This window comes from Apis cerana, linkage group LG7 (assembly GCF_029169275.1).
Source record: "Apis cerana isolate GH-2021 linkage group LG7, AcerK_1.0, whole genome shotgun sequence".
NCBI classification, from domain to species: Eukaryota; Metazoa; Arthropoda; class Insecta; order Hymenoptera; family Apidae; genus Apis; species Apis cerana.
In genome coordinates, this window is record NC_083858.1 from 7550241 (window position 1) to 7573228 (window position 22988).

Consider the following 22988-nt stretch of genomic DNA (forward strand, 5'->3'; position numbering starts at 1 on the left):
ATTCTTTCTACACCGCGTGTAATTTTTCGTTTTTTTCTCTCTCTCTCTTCTCCTTGTTCCATCATCGTCCAAGTTAAATACGTTCGAAGTCAAGTATGATAGGAAATGTACAATAAATTTATTTATTTTATCGATGATAATTGCGGTTCTATCAGGGCATATCTATCAAATGTATTCGAAAGGAAAATTCAACAAGATATATCTGCAAACAAGTTGCACGAATAGTTACTTCTTGACAATTGGTGAATATACGTGAAATGAAATAATTGGTTTGATTCTATCTCTGTTTCGCTTCATCTAACGAAGCGAACTTAAATTGCTTATAACTTGATAAAATAAACATCGAATTGACATTTCTTCGTATACATCAACTTCTACGTTTCAGTTTCTAAAATCTGAAAGACGTCTCTTTAAATATCGTGCACGTAAAATTGAAAATTTTGGAAAATCCTCACCATTTTTGCTAATTTATCAGAAATGATTACAATTTTTTACAAAATTTTAACAAAACAACGAAACGAACGCTGTTGTGTTAGCTTGTAACATAAGCTGCTCATAATTGCTTTATTTTGCTCGATACAATTTATTTGGGGCGTCGCAAATACCCAAAAGGGAGGGCACGATTTCGTACGCGCACGGTACGCACGCAACACGGTTAAAGGGAATTAGAATGATCGTCGTTGCTCCAGAAAGGAGGTCTCTCCCTCGCTCGACCCACCCTCAAAGTCGGAGGAGACAAGTGGCACGGGTTGAAGTTGGGGGTCGAAGAAGAAAAAAACGCGATACACAAAACCTCCTGCCCCCCCCTCTCTCTTTCTCAGTTCCAATTGACACCAAATCGGAAACGAAGTCGTCGGTTGTCCGCTGAATTGGCCGCTTTTCAAACATTAAACGAATACACAATGGGTTCCTGGTTGCAGAAACGGTACCAGACTCGGATGGACGCCACAGAGTAGGCTCGTGGCATCTCAATTTCCATTGATGCTTTCGGGATTGGCCATTCACGTTACGCCTCTCCGTCCGTCACCGACGGGTACAGGCGTGATTAGGCCCTTTTGTGACGTCTGCCCGATGGAATTGGATAATGGACGATCCACCGATTACGCGGCTAAGTGGATCTAAGCGCTTTGAACACCGTGCTTCGGACACCGATCCGGAGGGGTCCTCCTTCCATCACGTGGCCGTCCACGTTTTCTCTCCATTCTCTGTTGCAATTTCTTTTCCTTTTCCTTTTCTTTTTTTTATCTTTTTTGCGTCTTTTTCTTCGCACAATCCAACCAGGCCTGGCCCTGGTTCGAAAGAGCGGAAGGTTGGACGACAGTTGGCCAACGACTACGTTGTGACACGGATATTGGGATCGCGGTATCAAGGTCAAACGTCAGCACGCCTTGGTAGGCTGCGGGTCGAAGTGGGTGATATTCGAAAATACACGAATTGCATCGGTTAGATCGTTGTCCACCGCATGCAAGTGAGGACGTGTTGGATAAGGATCGCGAAGTAAGTGTTCGATTCGGTAGAGGCAGATCCCGTGCAGTTCGATTGTTAAGATCGATGCTTGATAACTCGTGGTGGCCGATAATAAAGAGATAGAGTGTTTGTTACTTTTCACCATCCAGCTATATCATATCTTTCACGATCCATTCCCGTTGAAATAAATAATCGTTTCGACTTACTCCACAGGAGAACTATGAGGTGGATAGCGGCTATCACTGGGCTCTTCCTGATATTCATTTTTCCACAGGATACCAAAGCTTTTTCTAGTGTAAGTAGTTTTGTTATTAATATGATTTGTGTGTGCAATAAAACATCGATTTTTATCATATCATTAGATTCACGTAATAAATAAAAATATTAATTTTAAATATTATAAAGCTTTTGGAAAGTAATTGTAACTTGAAATAGTGCATACATATATATATATATTTATGTTCATTGACTTTCTTTAAAATTAAATTCGTTTTTTTTGGAATACTATTTCCTTGATCGAAATTTTCGTCATTCGAAATGTTGATATATATTTAAAAAATGTTTGAAAAATGTATCTAATCCCGATCTACGTATTTCAATGATACAAAGGAAAGGTTTCGAGATGGAGAAATAGAAAATAATTTACAGATACCATGGAAATCAAAACGAAGCATAGATCTGAACGACGTGTATCTGTCGAAAGTAAGCCAGCGCAGATTGCCAAGGGAAGTGGTGCCGACCAGCTACCACCTGGAACTTCAACCTTTTATTGGGAACGATAAATTCAAAGGTCGAATTAAGATCAATGTCACTTGGACAGATACCAGCGACACAATTATTTTAAATGCTCACCCACATCTTGACATCTCGGATTATAATGTTAGGGCCACAGAGATGTCGTTGGAGGAAAGGTAAATTTACTGAATGAACGAACAGCAAGTATTAACTTTGAACAAAACTTTAAATGATTGGTTAATTAATACGATAGAAAACAAGTTGAAATATGAAATGGATAATTTTGTTTTTAAATTGAATTATATTTATTATTTATATTTATATTTATATTATTATATATATTTATTATTTATATTTCATGCAATAATTTTGAAATAAATATTTCGAACAATTTTTAGAAAGATAAAAATATAAATTGTCGATTCAAATTTATATTCTCTTGTATTGGATAATTTTTATTTGATTTTTTTTAATAATGATAATTTTATATTAATTATTTGTAGTATATATTGTTAAAGAGAAATTTCCTTTGTGAAACGAATTTAAATTTGGAACACGACAGAATATTAATAAAATATGATGGTTAGTAGAATAATATATTTATTAAAGAATGTCCAATTTTCCAAAATATTGATTTAAGATTTAAGATTTAAGATTTAATTAGAGTCTTTTGCTTGTAATGTGATACATTGAATGAATTTTAAACTAACAGTGCTCAATAAAAATTGCAATACTTTTCTCTGAAATAAAAAATCAAAAAGCAATTTTTAATAATTAAGTGAATTCAGTTTGAAGTTTAAGAAATTAGTCAAAATAATACAAATTTTGGATAGAAATCATTGGAAATTTTTTAAATTGATATATTCTAAAAATTTAATAAAAAATTTTATCGAAATACATACATATATTGACTTTTATATTTCACCAAGATAAAATTGACATCAAGAATTTAATTAAATGAAATTCTATATACGAATACTAAAAATCAAAGTTAATAATTATTATAACATCAACTATATTTTCTCAAATAAATCTTTAATACACAATTTCTGGAAAGCATTATATACGATCAAATTTAATTCGTGTAATAATTATACGAATTAAATTACATACGTAATGTAATCTCATATTTAATCGAAAATAATTTAATTCCAAATAATTAGCTAATTTTATCGCTATTTATGATTTAAATGTAATAATAATTTATGGTTTAAATTATCTCTCGAAACTGAACTAATATCTGTTCATTAAAAAAATAAATAAAAAGGGAGAAAGGCTTGCCACTGATGGATGTGAACGTTGCGAGAATCACTCGTCCTAATTCATGGCCATCTTCTTACGCAATTCATCTCGAGCAGATGCTAAAAAAGGGAAGTAGCTGCGAAGTAGATCTCATTTTCACCGGAAACCTTACCACCGATGAGAGCAGCGGTTTCTTCAAAAACGAATACATCGACGCCAATGGAAAGAAACAGTAATTGCAATGTTTTACACGTAATCTAAGTGAAAAAGAATCTCGCGTAATATATCTTCTTTTCCAGTCCCTTTGTGGCTACCAATCTCAGATTGGATAGCGCGCAAACTGTCTTCCCTTGTATGGATGAACCTCCTTACAAAGCGACCTTCAAACTGAGCGTCTTGCGGCCGAAAAATATGATTGCCCTTTCGAACACACCTCTCGAGAGCAGTACGGAAATGTAAGTAATTTGTAAATCGCAATATTATTTAATCTTTTGCGAACGAATAAATTTGTTTAATGGCAGCGAGTCGAGGATATTTTTTATAGACGAAATTATGAATTAAAGAATATTTCAAATAAAATACTTATCGAGTTAAGAAAATTTACTTTGAAAACATTGTATTAAAAGTTGATTTAACTTAATTTAATTTTATTTGATATTGTACATTCACCTGCAAATGATTGAGAATCGAAAGTATTCAAAAATTTTAAATATATTAAATATATATTTATAATTTTATATTATTGTACTTTTCTAGAGTACAATGATGAAATTTGAAAGTTTGAAACAAAAAGTTCCCCAAGTTCTCGCGCCCGATTCATTAGATTATAAGAAATCAATATCAGTTAAATTCGATAGGCTAATATCTAATTAAAGTGTATATAAAGGATGATATTTCAAATCTCTTATACGAACAATATTCTTGTCATTGTTCCATTAATTATCGAACACAATCACTGTTCAAAGTTTTTGATTAAATAAGTATAAATACTTTTCAATTGTGTAAAAGTTTACAATTAAAATACGTTCTTTTTACTCAGGGATGGAGAGCCGGATTTAATCTGGGATCATTTCTCGAAAACACCGGAAATATCAACGTACCAATTGGCTTTGATAGTATCGGACTTCGAGAGTATCTCGCCCACACAGGAAATCAATGAAATGGATGGAAGAAAGCTCGAGATTAAAGTGTGGGGTCGGAAGGAGTATTTGGACTCTTTAAAGGACGTACCTGACAAAGTAGTCAGGATTATGAATTATTTACAAGAATACTTCAACAGCTCGATTGTTTTGCCAAAACTCGACTTGGTAGCGGTTCCTTTGTACAGTGCTACCAAAGCATCTGACAGTTGGGGTTTGATGTTCTTTAAGTATGTATTGTTTATCACACTTTTTTCGAGCATGAAAGAAACGTTATTTCAGTGTTATATATTTTTTTGTAAACAATAATATTAACACTTTTCCATTGCATTATTGAAATTTATTGAAAAATTATAAAGAAACGAATAAAAATTTTAAGAGATAAAATTATAAAATTTGAAAAAGCCAAAAATTTGATTGTTCATTTATTTGCATGCTAAAATTAATATCATTATATTATAAATTTTATTTAAAAATACTGATCTTCAGATACGTTAATAAGTAGTATTTTCTACTTACTTAAATAAATCATTAACGATAAAATTTATCGATACAAATCCAATAAGGTTATTAAAAAATAATAATATATAATTTATGAATTATAATTTCATATATTAATTATTTAATATACAAAATATATATATATACATAGTATATGTATATAGTAATATGTATTTTATAATTTTATTAAATAAAAAAATTTTTATAATTTAAATTTTAATTATAATAAAAAAGCAATTGTGGAGAAATTTATCTCTTAAAAATTATTATATATCTTTAAAATTTATATTTAATTTTTTCAAAACGGTATATTTTGTAGATTATTCGTAAAGAAAATATCAAATATAAAAAGTATAATATTAAAATATGAAATAAAATTATATTTAACATTTTTTTGAGAATTATTTGAAAAAAAACGAAACATATATATATATATAGGAAAATAATCAATAAAGTATTATATAAAGTTTTTTTTCGTTGATAAAAAGGATTTGATATCACCGACCGTCGAGTAATAGAATTCGGCAGATTATTCAAAATTTGAATAAAATGTAAAATTTAACTTTTAATTTTGTAAAAAAACCATGTCAAATTTTTCGATTCGTTGAATCTATTATAATTTCTATTAATTTGTTAGTTCTATTAATATTTTTTTAATGAATAACCCTATATCGATAACTGTATTATAGACTAATTACCAACAAGTATGAATCAACCATTGAAATTATGGTAACCAAAATTATCTACATTCGATTCGCAATATAAAACATTGGTAATTCGCGCATAATTTTGTACTTAAATAAATAATTCTTAATATTATTAAAATCGATATTAATTCTCTTCATATAATTTTATGAATCACTTGATATATTGTATTATACTATTAAATATGCATAAAACACTAAGCAAAAATAACTATAAATACTAATAATTTATTTAAAAATAAAAATTATAGAAAAAAAACATATGATAAATCGCGTTTTCTGTTAAATTTCTATATAAGTCTGAATATTATACATATATTTATATTCTAATTATTTAAACAAAATTTTTATATGATAATAAGCTAAAAATTATTAAATTATCTATTGTAGGTACAAAAAAATAAATCTATAAATAATTATTTAATAATTTGATTATAGGGAAAGTGAAATAAGCAGTCCTTCAATTTGGAATACGGCTTATGAACTAATTTATCAATGGATTGGTCAATATATTACGCCATTCCGTTGGAGTGATGCACCAATTAACAAAGCACTTAATTCGTTCTTAGCTTCAATGACCACCGTGAATGTACGTATTATAATTCGTGCACGTACGAAAATTAATTTATGAAAGTGATATATTTATTGCAGCTCAATCCAGATGAAATGGAAGGAAAATGGCCAATGACTCTGTTATATTCTCTTTATTACGAATTTGGAAAATTTGAACCTTTTTCCAGAGTTGGGGGAATCAGGAATGAAGCTACGTCAGCGAAAAGTAAATTTTAATTAAATTATTTTATAAAAGCTATCATTAATAATAATTATTTAATATATAATTTAATATATAATACAATGCATTAAAACAATTGTATATATATATATATTTTTATATATTAAATACATTTTAAAGAACATTCTATAACATGAATTATGACTAGATTTTTTTTATTTAACTTAATCTTTGCAGATAAAAAATATTGTAGAAAATAAAATCAAATTACGCAGATGTATTTTTTTACGACTCCGTTTTTCTTTTACTGATAAACTGACTTTTCAGAATATATATATATATTAATATATACGAAAATTTTTATAAAATATTTTAAACTTTTCGTTTATCATTAGTCATTATAAATAAAGAAATATTATTTATTAGTACTTTAAATGATTTAACAAAGTTTCGAATATTAATAAAAAAGAATTATAAAAGATATTTAAGATTATAAAAGACTCAATAATTTTTATTTAAATAACCAGTTTGAAAATTTTAACAATTTTATATACTATAAAAAAATTATCGTGTAATTAACACATCAAATTGCTACTAATTGTGTAAGTCTAATTACGTTATTTTTTTCTTCTTATAGCGGAACTGGTATTCCGGATGTTCAATTACACCCTTGGAGAGAAATTATTCCAGAAAGGCGTTAGAAATTTCATTCAACAGAATTCAGAAGAGTAGTAATTGTTTTTATCAGTTAGCCGGGAAGCAGATTTTAGATGCAAGTTTAATAATTAAATTCTAATAAATGTTATTTAAATTAATGATTATCGAAAAAATTATAATAATATTCTTTATATTCATATATCATGGACAAAATAGAAATTTCTTGCAATCTCTTTAATTACATTCTAATGTCAAATAATTTACAAAATAATTATTTTTTTATTTTTTTAATTTACATTATTTCACAAACATTTAGAAAAATCATTACAGAAAAATTTTTATCGGCTTTTTATCTTGAATTTAATTTCTCCTATATTAATCCATATTATCTTTTACATTACTCTCTCTCTATATATATATATATATCATTTAATTTATTAGCATTATTTTGAACTTTGCAAATTCTCTCAAAATTTTCATACAAGACGCACTTTTAGTTATTTCAATTTTATTTTCGTTTCTATCTTCAAACAACATCCTGTTACTTCGATAAACATTTGAGAAGAAAAATAATTTTATCTTGAAAATAATTCCCCATTTTATTATACTATAAATCATTTTCAGAAACACTGTTTCCCGGCTATTTTTCCCGACTGAATTTTTTATTCACTCTGTTCACCCGCCAAATACAATTTTTTCAGGAACCTACGAACCTTTTTTGCAGATGACATTTACAGCCGATTAAACGATGTCGCGAAAGAAATGAACATTTTGCCAGAAGGTTTGACAGTGAACAGCATTGCAGGTCCGTGGACCAATCGAGATAGGGTACCATTAGTCACCGTGATTCGCGATTACGAAACACAAACTCTTACACTTAGCCAGGTATGTGTACTTACAATTATTGCTTACAATTTTAAAGCAGAAACGTTGCTTACCTCAGAGACGCAAAAAAGCATAAAGATAGTGATGATTTTCACACGGATAAAGCCATCAATGAATACGAAATGTAATCTTGTGTTTGTTTATGGGCGCTTTGAATGAAGTCGGTTCTCCTCTTGCATAAGTACGTAACGATGTGGATATGCAAATCGAGAGTAAACGCAACAAAAGAATAACACAATCAATTGCACGATCAATAATATTTATTTTCTAAATAAATTTGAAATTTTATATAACGAAATCATTCGATAAGTCAGAATTTTTTTCGTATCTTTTAATTTTAAAAAAATGTTATATTTATATGAAAAAACATTAAGAAACGTGATACACTTAGGTCTATTTTTATGAAGTATTTTTTTATAGGATTTTCTTTACACAATTTTTTCAATTTTACTTACTTCAACATGCAAAAAACATATATTAATAAGTTCGAGGAAAATATCATGGAAATCATGCATTTATTTTTTAATTTCTTTAAAATACTTTTTGTACATTTAAAAATAAAATATTTTTATTGAATATATTTCTATATTTTAAATTGCTTTTTCTATTTTTATTAAATAATTTAATTTAAAATAAATTATATTTTGTTACAAATCAATTGTTATTAACATTTTGTATTGACATATAATTTTTTTTCTTAGTATAATCAAATATATCATGAACAAAAATTTAGATGTATTATCTTAACGTAATTTTTAAAAACATTTTTTTTTATTTATATATATATATGTGATATATGAATTACAAGTGGCTATATAAATTCCAAGGTTCGTTTTTAAACAAAAAATGAGTAGTTTTTAAAATGTAGAAATAATTTAAACCGGACGGATGTGCAATTATCGCATGAGCATAACAATACAATGAAGATTTTACCCTTGAAGAACGAAAAAATGCTGTTCCATCTTTAACAAAACCATTAAAGTAATCTTAACGGTATAATCCAAATAAAAATGTACAATAGAATACATTTACATACTTATATTCTTTAGTTCTGGAGATAACATCATTTCATTATTACGAAAGAAACAACAACACAAATAGTTATAATTTGTACGTGATAATATATTTGTCATGATAGTTGTATATATGTAAAATACCCAAAATAATAAATTATTTTTAATATTTTAAATAATAAATTATTCTTAATTCAAACTTAATTCATTATTATTCAAATATTTCGATATATTGTTCGTTTCTAATTTAATTAGAAAGTTAATATCGTTCATATTGGGATATATTTATAGAAAGTTTACCTCAGGGAAACTACGCGAGACTCCGCACCCAAAGTTTCTTATGAATGGGACATACCGATAGTGATAATGACCCAAGAAAAATTAACATTTCAAGAGCCTTGCCACCTGTGGTTGACGAAAGGAAATTCAGCAAAAAATCTCACTGTTCCAGATAACACTAATGAAAATCATTTTATCATTGTCAATCCGGAGGAAATAGGTATGAAAATGGCAATATAAATTAAAATTAAAATAATATAAATCCGTCTCCTTTCTTCGATAATTTTTTATCAGATAATTAAATCGATTTAACGAAACAATTTCATTGTATGATATTCGACAAAATGATTTTATAGGCATGTTCCCGGTAAACTATGATTCCTGTAATTGGAAAATGCTATCACAATTTTTACAAAGTCCAAATCGAGAAAAGATTCCTGTTTTAACAAGAGCAAAACTTCTTCACGATTCTTGGAATTTAGCATATTCCGGAGAACTTTGTTTCGGAATCGCGTTAAATATGACGCTCTTTTTGAAAGAAGAGAGGAGCCACGTTGTATGGGAGCCAGTTTTTATGATGATTGATCACATAGGTAGACGTATCGAGGGAACTGAAGTATATCCTAAATTCGAGGTAAATATTTCCTATTTCTCTGTGCACTATGTAGTATTTAATATAAATTACTTTTGTTGCAATAAAAAAAATTAAATTTTTATAAAAATGAAAAAAAAATAAAATCAGTTAATGAATGAAAAACTTATTGTCACTTAGGCATACATACGAACATTGTTGAAGCCTTTGTACGAGGAACTTAATAAAAATATTGAGACAAATGAACCATCTTGGAAAACTCATATGCGAGGAATGACAAAAAATTTTCTTTGTCGTGCTGGATACGAACCATGTGTTAATGAAGCGCGGGATCAATACAAAAAATGGTTGACTGATAAGGAACCGGATAAAGGAAATCCGTTCGTAAACTTATTATTTTTATTATTATTTTGAAAGTAAAAAAGATTATAGTTATTTTATGTGCAAGTGATAATTAAAATATTTAATTTTTAACATGTATTTATATTTAATGCTATTAATTATTCAGAAAACAATTCTTCGTATAATATTTTTCTTAAAAATTAAAAGACAATTGTGATCTCGATTGCAATATTAATATTATATTTTAAAATGATTTAAATAAATGATTGAAAATTATATATTTTATATAATTATATTAAAACTTCAGATATTATCAATCAGATATTATTATATTTTAAAGATTAAATTTCATTAATTATTAATTATTATTATGATTACTATAATCAATTATTATTGCGATGATAATAATATAAAAATTAATTATTTATTTTATAGAGTCGCTAATGAATTTATTTGTCCGGTATTCAAATGGGGTACTGAAGAAGAATGGGAATTTGGACTTCAACGTGTTATAAATTTCCCTCAGAACAGTCCAGAAAGGAAACAAAATGAACGAACTTATCTTTTAAAATCTTTAGCTGGTTGTCCAAAAGATACGTATAAAATCGAAAGGTAATCATAAATAATTATGTTCCATTAATTCATTAAAATGTATCAAAACATTTAAAAAATTTTGAACAATAAAAATTATACAATTATATTATATCTTATATTTTTTTCATTTAGAAAAATAATAATTATTCATTTTCTTAATAATAATATTGCAGGTTGTTAAATGTAACAATTCTCAATCAGAATGGAAACTTTACTGATTCAGACATCCAATTAATTTTTGTTACATTGAGTGGTGGTGCAGCTGGTTATACAACCCTCTTCAACTTTTTAACAGATAATTGGGATACTGTGAAAGAAAGATTTGACGATAAAAAACATATTTGGTACCGCATAGTGGAATCTGCAATTTCCTCATTTAGCAATCAAAAAGGTTTAGATATATTGCGTAAATTGTATGAAAGTCATTCGGATGAATTCCCACCCGATCTTATGACACAAAAATGTTGCAAAATGGAAATAAAAGAATGGAGTGAAAAAAATCTTCCAGTAATTGATGCTTGGCTTATGGAAAATCTGCCAAAAGAAGAATTAGAAGGTATTCAACCTTATATAGTCACTACTACTATAGTTCCTAGCACGGAATAAATTAAAAAAGAAAGCTCATAATTGAAAATTAAATGAAAATGTTTAAATATAAATTTAGAAATTGAAAAAAAATTTTACAATTTCTGAAATATTTATAGTTATATATTATATCAATCATTCATTGCTTAGAATTTAAATATATAAATAAATTTTTGCAAAAATAACTTTTAAAAAAATTTTTAAAAATAAATTTCAAATTAATAAATACTTGAAATAATCAAATTAATAATTTGAAGATGTAATAATAATTTAATTATAGCTTATATTTTCTTTATTTATCAAAAAAATATAAAGCTTATACAAATGTACAATTACTATTAGATATGTAATATTTAAATTTGAATAAATAATGTAATTATATCAACTATTATTGATTTAAGATCTAAAAAATTATTTAAATAATTTTTGTTTAAACTATATAATACCGTTTGTATCAATTTAATTATCTGCTTAATTAAATAAAACTTTAACAATAATACAATAAACAATTTTAGTTCCAATTTTTGCAATTTAATTATAAGAAAATTCCTATTCCTTTAAAATATTTCTTTTATTGTTTGGAAAAATGCATAATATTAAATATAATTTAAAATACATAATATAACTTCTATTTGTGTGTTTATTAAATGATTGATTTAATCAATTGACTTATAAAATTTGATTGATCAATTCATTGACAGACTATATCAAAATAAAGAATGAATTTTGGCATAAGTTACACAGTTATAAAATATTTACTATTTTAAATACTTTTTTTTAATCTAATTTAATTAATTTTTACTTTAATTTTTTGAATATAATAATTTAATATTTTTAAATAGCTTGTTAATAAAAATTTCTCATTTAAATTGAAAAATATGATTGAAAATCATTATAATGTAAAAAATCAGATAAATTTGACTAATACTCAATCAATTTACATATACTTAATAAATATACGTTTATCGCTAGTTAATTTAAAGATAAAAGAAGAATTTTATAAAGTGAAATCTTTTTTATTGTATCTTTTTTATTATAATATCACATTTTTATGATATCAAATCTTGCAATATATTTCTAATAATATGTAATATTATTAATGCTTTTATTATTTGAAAATGTCTTGAAGTTATACGATTTAATTATAATCTACTAGTATTATTATATTCAAATATTAATGCCAATTAAATATTTTTCTTAAATAATATAGACATTTTAATAATTAAATTTTAAATAATTAAATAATATATACATAATTATTTAATTATTAATATATAATATTAATATATTAAATAAGTATATTATAATGAAAGATATTTCATATAATATATCGTTATATCTATTTATAATTTTAATAGAAATATCAAATCTAACACTTTCTTTATATGATATACTTGAAAATTATGAAAAACAAACTCTGATTTTGATATACTTTAGAGAAATACTTTGATATTTATTTCAGTTAAAAAGTCTTATTATACAAAGTTTTAGCTGTATATATTTATAAATAATTTGTCAGTTTGTGCATATTAATATAATGCAAAAATACTTCAATATAACAACATAAAGCATAAAACATTGAAATTTATTATTTATCTAAAAACTATATTATAAAAATCTATTAAGATAGAATACACATATATTATATTATAAATTTTAAACAAATAAAAGACTTCATATGATTCATTTGTATTATTATGCCATATTCATTTTCATTAATACATTTTCATTAATACAATACAAATACAATGAAAAATTAATGAAAATAATTATGAATAAAAGTATTTATAAACAACTAAAACATTGTAAAATAAAATTTTATAGCATCAAATAAAATAAAGATCAAAGTATATTTAAATATACTTTTTTATTTTTATTTAACCTCATAAAATATAATATTTAATAATATGACATATTTAAAATATAATTTATTATATTTATATTTAAGATATTATTAGGATCTGCAAATAAAACATATAATATAATATATTGCATTTTAAATTAGTTACATATTTAACTATAATACTATACTCTTAATTTTACAAAATATATATATATATATGAAAAAATAAGATTTTCTGTTAAATCAATCTTTTAGATTATTGTTCATGCTAAACCAATTTTTTTCAATTTTATCAGTAATTAGAATCCAATTTCTTTTTCTTTATTTTTCCATTATATATATATATATTATAATTTTTAAAAATATAAAAAAATTTTACTATTTATTAACCAAATGAATATTTAACTGTTAACAAGATATGCGTATGAAATAATTTATATAATTTAAATTAAAACAGTTTTTTTACATTTAATTTTTTTTTTAATTTTTTTGTAATTAATTAAATTAATTACAAAATTGTAATTAATTTTAAAATATGGTAATTAATATTTTTTTATTATTTATTAATAAGAATCAAACAAGTATCAATTTTCTACTATACATACCTTCATGATTAATTCATAATATAATTCATAATACAAATATAAAGGTAATTTTTTAATGTTTTAATGTTTTTTTAATGTTTTACAAATAAAAATAATTTTCTGTTATAATTTATTAATTCTTTTAATTTCATCATTTATTTATCGAAATGAATTCATTAATATATCATATGGAATTTTGCATCTCATAATTATATTAGAAATATTCTCTACACATTCTTTGTTATATATATTTCTGTTAAGACTGAAATGATGAAATCAAAAGCTTTGAAACTCAAAGTATATACATTGTGAATAGTGTATAGTATGAGATTACAGTAAAGATAGAGTCGATTATAAATGTTTTATAAGTACATTGTATATTGAATATTTAAATTGATTGACAATATATTACATTACAATATTTTTTAATTTTTTTTATCTTTTTTTTTCAACAAATGATAAATACAATAAAAATTTTTTTTTAATTTTTAAAAAATTGTTTTTATATAATATATTTCTTTATATTTTATAATATAATTTTAAATATAATAATAAAATATGGCAGCATATTATATAATGAAATTTATTATATAACAATGTATGAACATGCGTTTAATTATATTATCCAAATTTAACTAAATTTAAAACTATTAAAACTATAATTGTATATTGTGTAGATTAAACATGAGTTATTATTTTTAAATTCATTAATTTTAATCGTTTATTACACATATAATATAAACAAATGTTAAAATAATTCTTTTTTTTTATTTTTTTATTTCATTTATTTATACTTACAACCAAAACTTTTAAATTAATTAAATTAAATTTTAAATTATTTTTTTTCAATTAATTATAAATAATATATTAAATTTTTATTATTATTAAAATATGAATATATGAAATCTATATGAATTATATAAATATTATTAAATATATAATGTATTTTATATAAAAATATAAATATTTTTGAAATCATTCCATAACTCATTACGTACGAATATACTTTGTTAAGAGACGTAAGATGGCACCACATTAAATTAATTTGAAATCGTTCAAGATTATCTCATCATTGCTCTATATCAAACAATATATTCATAGGTTGAAATATCTATATCGTAATGTAAGATGGCTAATTTTTGAGTTTCGTTTACGTCCTAATTTTGTACATTTCAATACGTTAGTGAGCAAATGTTGTGTAAACTCGGTGATTTTATAAACCGACATTCCCGGTGGTGCTTCATGAAAGTCACTAGAGAATGTATAAAGGCGCTATATCATTATCTATCATTAATCGAAATTGATTGCATACATTTCATCAAAGGTTTCAGTGCTTTTTTTCAAACTACTCTCGATAGAGGAAGATTAACATTTTAATCATATTTCGGTATGTAATTTTATTATTTATGAAATATAATATAATTTGTTGATTAAGATATAAAATTATGTTGATTTTATATATTATTTAATTTATATTATAATTCTAATAGCTTTCTGTTTCAAAATTTATAGACACAATGGTCGAAAATGCTAAATGTTGTGTCCTACAATGGACTGATCATCCAAAATATATTACAAAAAAATTTAGTGGACTATTGGCACGTCAAGTACTTGTTGATGTAACACTCGTATGTGAAGACCAGAAGCTACGTGTTCATAAACTGATTTTAGCATCAAATAGTATATATTTCGAGGTATGCTTAAAAAATATATTTATTATTTATTAGTGAAATTTCTGATAAATTATTTTTAATATTTAATAGTTATTTTTAATAGTAAAAAAATACTTTTTAAAGCTATATTATTAATATAGCTTTTTATTTTAATTTCAATATTATTTATTTCAAGAACAATAAAAATATATAATTTAATTTTCTCAACAAATTATTTGTATAATGAATTATTTACAATTATTATATTAATTATTAATATGTACAATTATTATAATTAAAAAATATTAATTATCTAATAATATTATTAATATCAATTTTAATGTTTTCATATATTATTTTGCTGTAATGAATATAAATATTATTTATTATTTTTTTTCATTTTCAAAGTTTATTGTATTTTAAAAATAATCAAATCAATAAATATTAATTGTCTTATATAATTATAAATTACAGAGATATAATTTCATTCAAAATTAAAATTAATTAAAAATAATTTTTAAATTATATAAAAAATAAAAACAATTTTATTCAAAATAAATTTATATTATTATTATATTATAATTTATATTTATATTTAATAAAAATTATATATTTTTATAATTAAATAAAATATTAATCCAAAAATATAAAATATATAAAATATATAAAATATTACATTTATATATTTTTATTATCATATGAAATCATTTATCAAAATTTCATATGAAATCATTTATTAAAATTTTATTATTTTTAAAAATTATGTAAATTCGTATTTACAAAATTGAAATTAATTTTTTTTTAAATTTAATATTTGTAAATATAATTTTAGTTTCTAAAATTCCTTTTATTATAATTAGTATTATATATAATTAAAAAGAACACATACAATAGTGAAAATACTTTTATTTACATTATAATTATCAATGTATAGTTAATTAATATTACAATATATTTTAATTAAATATCAAATATAAATTGATAAAATTTCAAATTTTAATCAATTGTTTCTATCATTACATGTATATATATATATATGTGTGTGTATATGTATATGTATACATATATAGAAAATATAAAATACTTATAAAAGGACAATTTTACAGGGATTATGTAATATTCATGTAAAATAAAAAAGCCTTATATATTGGAATTTCCTTATTTATTTGCAAGTATTTGAAGAAACCATGTTTGTGGGATATAATTTTTACAACTTATGAAGAAGATCTATTGAATATAAAGGTATCAAAGAGTTAATTTGTATGGAATCAAAATAGTAAAATAAATATATAGTATAATTGTAAATAGTTTTCATTCATAGGAATATATTTAATTTTTTTTTCTTTACCAAATAAATAAAAATAATACCAAATATATTTTAAAATATGCATGTATTTATTTATAATTTATATTTATATTATATTATATTATATTACATATATTAAACTTTTGTTATAAAAAGTTAATATTTTGTTCTTAAATGAAATATCAATCTATCTGATATATCTATATATCTAATAAAAATATTTTTTAATTTTTCTAAGAAAAAAATTAAACACTATTAAAAGTGTTCTTTGCATATTGTATCAAATTTTGTAACATTAAATATATTATAAATTATAAAAACAATTAATAAAAAAATAATAAGGTAGTAACAGAATATCATTTTTTTATTTTTATCATAATTTAAAAAATATTTATATGAAAAATTTGTGTCTATTAATATGTTTTGTTTACTCTACTTTCTGATGTAATAGGAGATTCTACAACAAGATTTGGGTCAAGAACCAGTTATATTTTTGAAAGACTTAAACTTTGAAATTTTGAAGGCCATGGTTGAATTCATGTATTGTGGAGAAACAAGAATTTCTTATCAATTATTATCACCTTTATTAACTGCCACGAAAAAATTTAAGGTTGGTATTATAATATATATTATAATTATTAACAAAAATTATTTATATAAATATAATTTTATTTCAAATAAAATTATAATATACATTTAAAAATAAAAATTTATATTGCACATTACAATATTTATTATTAAATAAATTATATTATTATTATATATATTATATTATATTATTAATTAAAAATATTATATTATTATATAAATTATATAATTATTATATACAAATATTATATTGAAATGAAAATTTATTATAAAAATTATAATTTAATATATTCTTTTTTATTTCCATTTTTTTTAATCAGTTTCATTTTGTATTTAATTGTATTATTAAATTGTTTTAATTTTCCTTTGTGAAATAAAATGAAATAATAATGAAAAATTATAATATTTTATTATATATCGTAATAATATAATTATATTTAAAATAAACATTGATATGAATAATTAGTACTCTAAAAATTATTATAAAATTTTTTAAATGTATAAAATGAATGAAAAAAATTTTTTAATTTTATTTTAATGTATGATAGAAAACATTTAAATTCATGATTATTTTTGAATAAAAATGAATAAACATTTATTATAAAAAAATTGTAGAATCTTTAATAAATGTTATAATAATATTTTTTTAAATTTATGAAATATAAAGTTTTAACAAAATAATATTAGAAGAGGACTATCAAAATAGCTATGTAAAAATTAGAATTTGATTTTCTGTTTAATAAATAGTCATTTTGTAAACTCATTCAATTAATCTATTTATTTAATATTTATATATAGGTTAAACATAAGAAGTTTTATTACATATATATCAATTATTTTTTGTTTGTAAAAAATCTATATTAGAATAAAATATTTTGTGTCCTTATTGTTGAACTTATTAAATATTTACTATAATTTCATTTAAATTTTTAGAGAACTAATCATAAAATTTTTCTGTAAAAATCAATTTTTTTTTATGAATTAAAAAAACTATTAATATCAATATTAATAATTTTTTGTATACATATAGGTTAAAGAATTGACAACTGTGGTTGATGCCATGATGAATTCTAATGTAGGAAGTTTTGAAATCAATGATGTGGACAAAGAAGTTACTGAAACAAAGATTATAAGCAATACATGTAATAATACAGATTATATACATGTAAAGTGTAATGAACTTGTTAAGAACGAGTGCTTTGTACTTTGTAATAAGAGTAATAGTGATGTGAATACAAGTGAAAATCAATCTTCAGAAGGTAATACAATTAGTGATTCTCCTGAACAAGAATTAGAACATATATTGTATGAAGAGTCACAAGATTTTGAAACTAATGCAGAACAAACTAATACATTATTTTCAGTAGGTAATTCTACAAAATTAATGGGAAATGAAAATTTAATTCTATTAACAAATGATAAAATGAAAGAAATGTCAAATGAGGAAATAGAATGTCCTGGAAATAGAATAATAAATAGTGATACTTTGTGTACAAATAACGAATTAAAACCTATATTATATGAACAATGCTGTGATCTTTCAGATATTGATGAATGTGAAGAAAGTTCTATGTCATTATCACAATCTTGCCTTCAACAAATTGAAAAAGACTTTGCACAATATAAATTTGAAGGTGCTGATGTTCCTAATAAAGTAGGAAAATGTATTAAAGTTTACACTCATAAAAGACGAAAATCTATAGATGAAATAAAAAATAAATTAACAGATATGAATAACATAATTCAGAATCCACCATCTACTGATTGTATAGACTTATTGGATGAGCCGTCCACTACTGATATACCAGTTACACTTTTAACATCACTAGATATGGAGAGTGCTGAATATATTATAAGTTTAAATACTAAAAATATTCAATCTATAGTAGGAGCTACTTTAACAGAACAGCATACATTAAATAAATGTAAAGAACTAGAAGAAATTATTGAATGTAATGCACAACAAGATAGTATAAATAAAACAGAATTTAATACTCAAGATACTGAAATTTCTAATTGTTCAAAACCAATATTACGAAGAAGTTTACGATTAAATCAACAAGAAATAGAAGAAACTATAAATAATAATGAAACTATTAAAACTTCTACTGAAAGAAAAGAACATTTTAAAAAATCAAATTTTTCAAATAAAACGGAATTATGTATTAAAAGAAAACGTAAAATAAAGGACATAGATCGTAAAGTTCCAGAACAAGTTATTAACAATGTAATACAACCTATTAAGAAAACATTTAATAATTCTCGTAGAAATACAAAATTAATTGTTAAAAAAAATAAATGTATAATATCTAATAAAGAAAAAGATGAGCAAACAGTTAAAATAACAAATAAATTAAAATGTGGCATATCAGAAACAACAAATATTGATTCCATTTTTACATTACCTAAATTAAATACAATAGAACATATAAATCGTGCATTATGGGGCGATATGACAGATTTTGCGGAAGATTATAAAAATAGAATAAATTTGCTGGAAAATTCATCAAATACAGAAATTCCATTTGCAGTTGGTTTATTACCCTTACGTACTGCTTTAGAAAAAATGCAAGCAACACCAGATTATCAACCTCGCAAAACTCGTTCATCTGTAGCACCAATAAGACAAGAAATTAATAATCTTAAGAGAAAAAATTGTACTCATTTAGTTAAAGTTACAGATTCAAAAAAACAAAATATGTGTATTAATGATCCAAAAGAAAATGCAAAAGCAGTTTGTCATATTCAAATTAGAACAGCGCCATCACAGTACGTACGAACTCGTAAAAAATATCTTTCGACAAATATAAATTCATTGGAATCGCCAATTATAATTAATAAAAATTAACAAGTATTAAAAAATTACATAATGATAATAATTCAATATAATATTCTTGAATGTGAATGTCAAAGTATAAAAGAGAACGCATAATTTTATGCATGTTATTTTATATTTTAAAAAACATATTTTTAATATGGAACTTCTTGTATATAAAACACAGATATAAAAAATAGATATGCGATAAACTATTTAGGTACATGTAGTTCCTTGATTTCTATAAGAATTCAAGATATATTTTTTTTATTTTATTTGAGCGTGTATACACGCGTGTGCTTACTTGGCCATATTTTTTAATTTATATTAAATATTTCTATACGTGTATTAAATACTATTAAGAAAATAAATATAACTATTTTTTTCATTGAATGAAGAAATATTAACTCAGAAATAAATATTTTTTGTAACTTTCAAAAATAATTTGAATCGTGTATATTCATAATTCCTTTACTATTATAGCTTCTTAAAATTCTGTGATATTTGTTATTATTATTCTTATTGAAAACTCTACTTAATTATACAATTGTTCAATCCATTCAAATGTTTAAAGATTTATCATCAAAAATAAAAAACTCTGAAGAAATTCGAAATAAAATTTTATTTTGCACATAAACAACATATTATAAATTAATTATAATAAATTAATATAAAATAGTTACAAAATATTTTTTTTTTTATTTTACTCTTAAAGTTAAAATTTCTTAATATTTAATTAAATTAATATTTGAAATAAGGCTATTAATTAATCTGTATTCTATTTAATTAATAATATAAAATAATATAATTTTATTATAAATATTTGAAATAAAAACGCATTATTTGATACACGTATAGTTTTATATATATATGTATAAATAATATGTATATATACATAATGATTTATTTCTAGAAATATTGTACATAAATATTTTGAACATTTTAGTTTATTGTATTTAAGTAAAACTTTAACAAATTTTTTTTTGTGTGTGTGAAAAATGCATACATATCATTTACAGTAATGTGAATATCTTAATACTATAAATTATGATTTGTTATATGCCTTTAAGAGAGAATGAAATCTTACATATTTTATATAATGATTTATTTATAATTTTATTCATAAATATATTTTTTTTAACTCTCTATAACTAGAATTTTATTTTCTTATAAAGAAAAAATTATTATTATAAATAAATTATTATATTCTCTGTAGTGCTTTTGCTTTTATTGAAAATTTAAAAATTAATTTTGCTATTATTTATATTTATATATATATATTATTACTTATAATATGTACTTTTAAAATGTAAGCTCTGAATTTATTGCATAATATAACAATGTAAAATGAATTATTTACTGCCATAATTCATAAAAATATGAATGCAATAAGATACAAATAAGATTTAAAAATATACATATGTGAATATGTATAATTTTCAAGTGACATGTCGTTATAGAGGGTTAATATCTTTATTTCATGATAATTAATATTTCATAATAGTTATTTCATTTAATAAGTAAGTTAATTCATAATAATCCAGTGTAATAATTTCTGTTATAAAAGCGATTACTATGAAACTTCAAAACTATAAATTGTATAATAGTTTATCATGTATTTTCTTATATTGTTTATATTTTTTAAATAGATATTAAATTGAAACAAAATTATTTGTATTTATATATATATATATATACATTATATATTATATATTATATAATACATATATATATATATATTGTAGTATTTTGAAATGTAACTAATTAATGCACAATGTAACAAAATGGATTGTTTACTGCAATAATATATAAGTATTTTTTACATGAATTTATGTATACATATACATTGACAAAGAAATATATTTTTTTTTTTCTAATAAAATTTTTGTTGTATAATTATACTATCTTTAGAATATTTATACTTTCATTATATTTATTATAAAATTCATTTGTATTTCTATAAATAGGATAAAATATAAATAGTTGAAATTATAATTAAATTATTATATCGAATTGCGTAGTTATATTTTTATGCTTCATATTTTCATTCGATATTTTATTACTTTATAGACTGAATACATTATATATTACCTGAATGATCATAATAAGAAACTATAATCTGTACAGAAATATATAATATACTCAATATGTTCTTGACACTGCGTAGAGGACGAAAACAGTCTATAAAGAGAGAGTGCCATGTTTATTTATAACTAGTAATTTGATTGGCCGTGTAATACACTATGATACATACATACACAATCAATATGAGAAAAGTGTAGTTTTCATAAATTTAGTTCTCTAATTTCTAATGGAATTGACAGAAGCCAGCGAAATAAAGAGCAATAAACTGTTTTTTATTATTGTAAAATTAAATATCTCAAAATAACATTGATGCTCATGTATTAATATATTTGATTAAAGAGAGATTAAAAATTATAAAAATATTTAAAATCTTTATTATTAAATATTATGTTTCATTTAAATAATCTTGTTCATAATAGTGTTTTTTTAATAAATGAACAATATACATATTGTTCATAACTAATATACAATCTATATTATATGTAAACATTGACAAATCATAGATGCCTTCTATATCATGTAAAATATTTTTTTGTATATGTATATATATATATGTATATATATATATATATATATATATAAACAAAAATCGAATAAATATAAGTATTTTAATCAAAACACATTATAAAATACATTTATACGTAATT

The 22988-nt window shown here is 22.5% G+C and overlaps 2 protein-coding genes across 5 annotated transcripts; both read left to right on the forward strand.

The window, feature by feature from the left end:
* The first annotated feature begins 28 nt into the window (after positions 1-28).
* On the forward strand, positions 29-11974 carry LOC107993198 (aminopeptidase N). The gene is made up of 15 exons (XM_017049503.3): positions 29-1497; positions 1681-1762; positions 2116-2378; positions 3470-3676; positions 3744-3899; positions 4484-4813; positions 6227-6377; positions 6440-6566; positions 7159-7249; positions 7880-8063; positions 9368-9575; positions 9712-9989; positions 10128-10327; positions 10725-10901; positions 11057-11974. The coding sequence occupies exons 1-15, from the start codon at positions 1463-1465 to the stop codon at positions 11487-11489; spliced, it is 2922 nt and encodes a 973-aa protein (XP_016904992.1). The 5' UTR covers positions 29-1462; the 3' UTR covers positions 11490-11974.
* Positions 11975-14985: 3011 nt separating this feature from the next.
* On the forward strand, positions 14986-22701 carry LOC107993218 (uncharacterized). 4 transcript variants are annotated; one of them, XM_062076989.1, is made up of 5 exons: positions 14986-15282; positions 15408-15589; positions 17305-17463; positions 18472-18700; positions 18806-22701. In XM_062076989.1, the coding sequence occupies exons 2-5, from the start codon at positions 15413-15415 to the stop codon at positions 20287-20289; spliced, it is 2049 nt and encodes a 682-aa protein (XP_061932973.1). In that variant the 5' UTR covers positions 14986-15282; positions 15408-15412; the 3' UTR covers positions 20290-22701. The 4 variants fall into 4 exon arrangements, with proteins under 4 accessions (XP_061932973.1, XP_061932974.1, XP_061932972.1 ...); XM_062076990.1 differs by having other exon boundaries at positions 18809-22701; XM_062076988.1 differs by having other exon boundaries at positions 18472-22701.
* Positions 22702-22988: the final 287 nt, after the last annotated feature.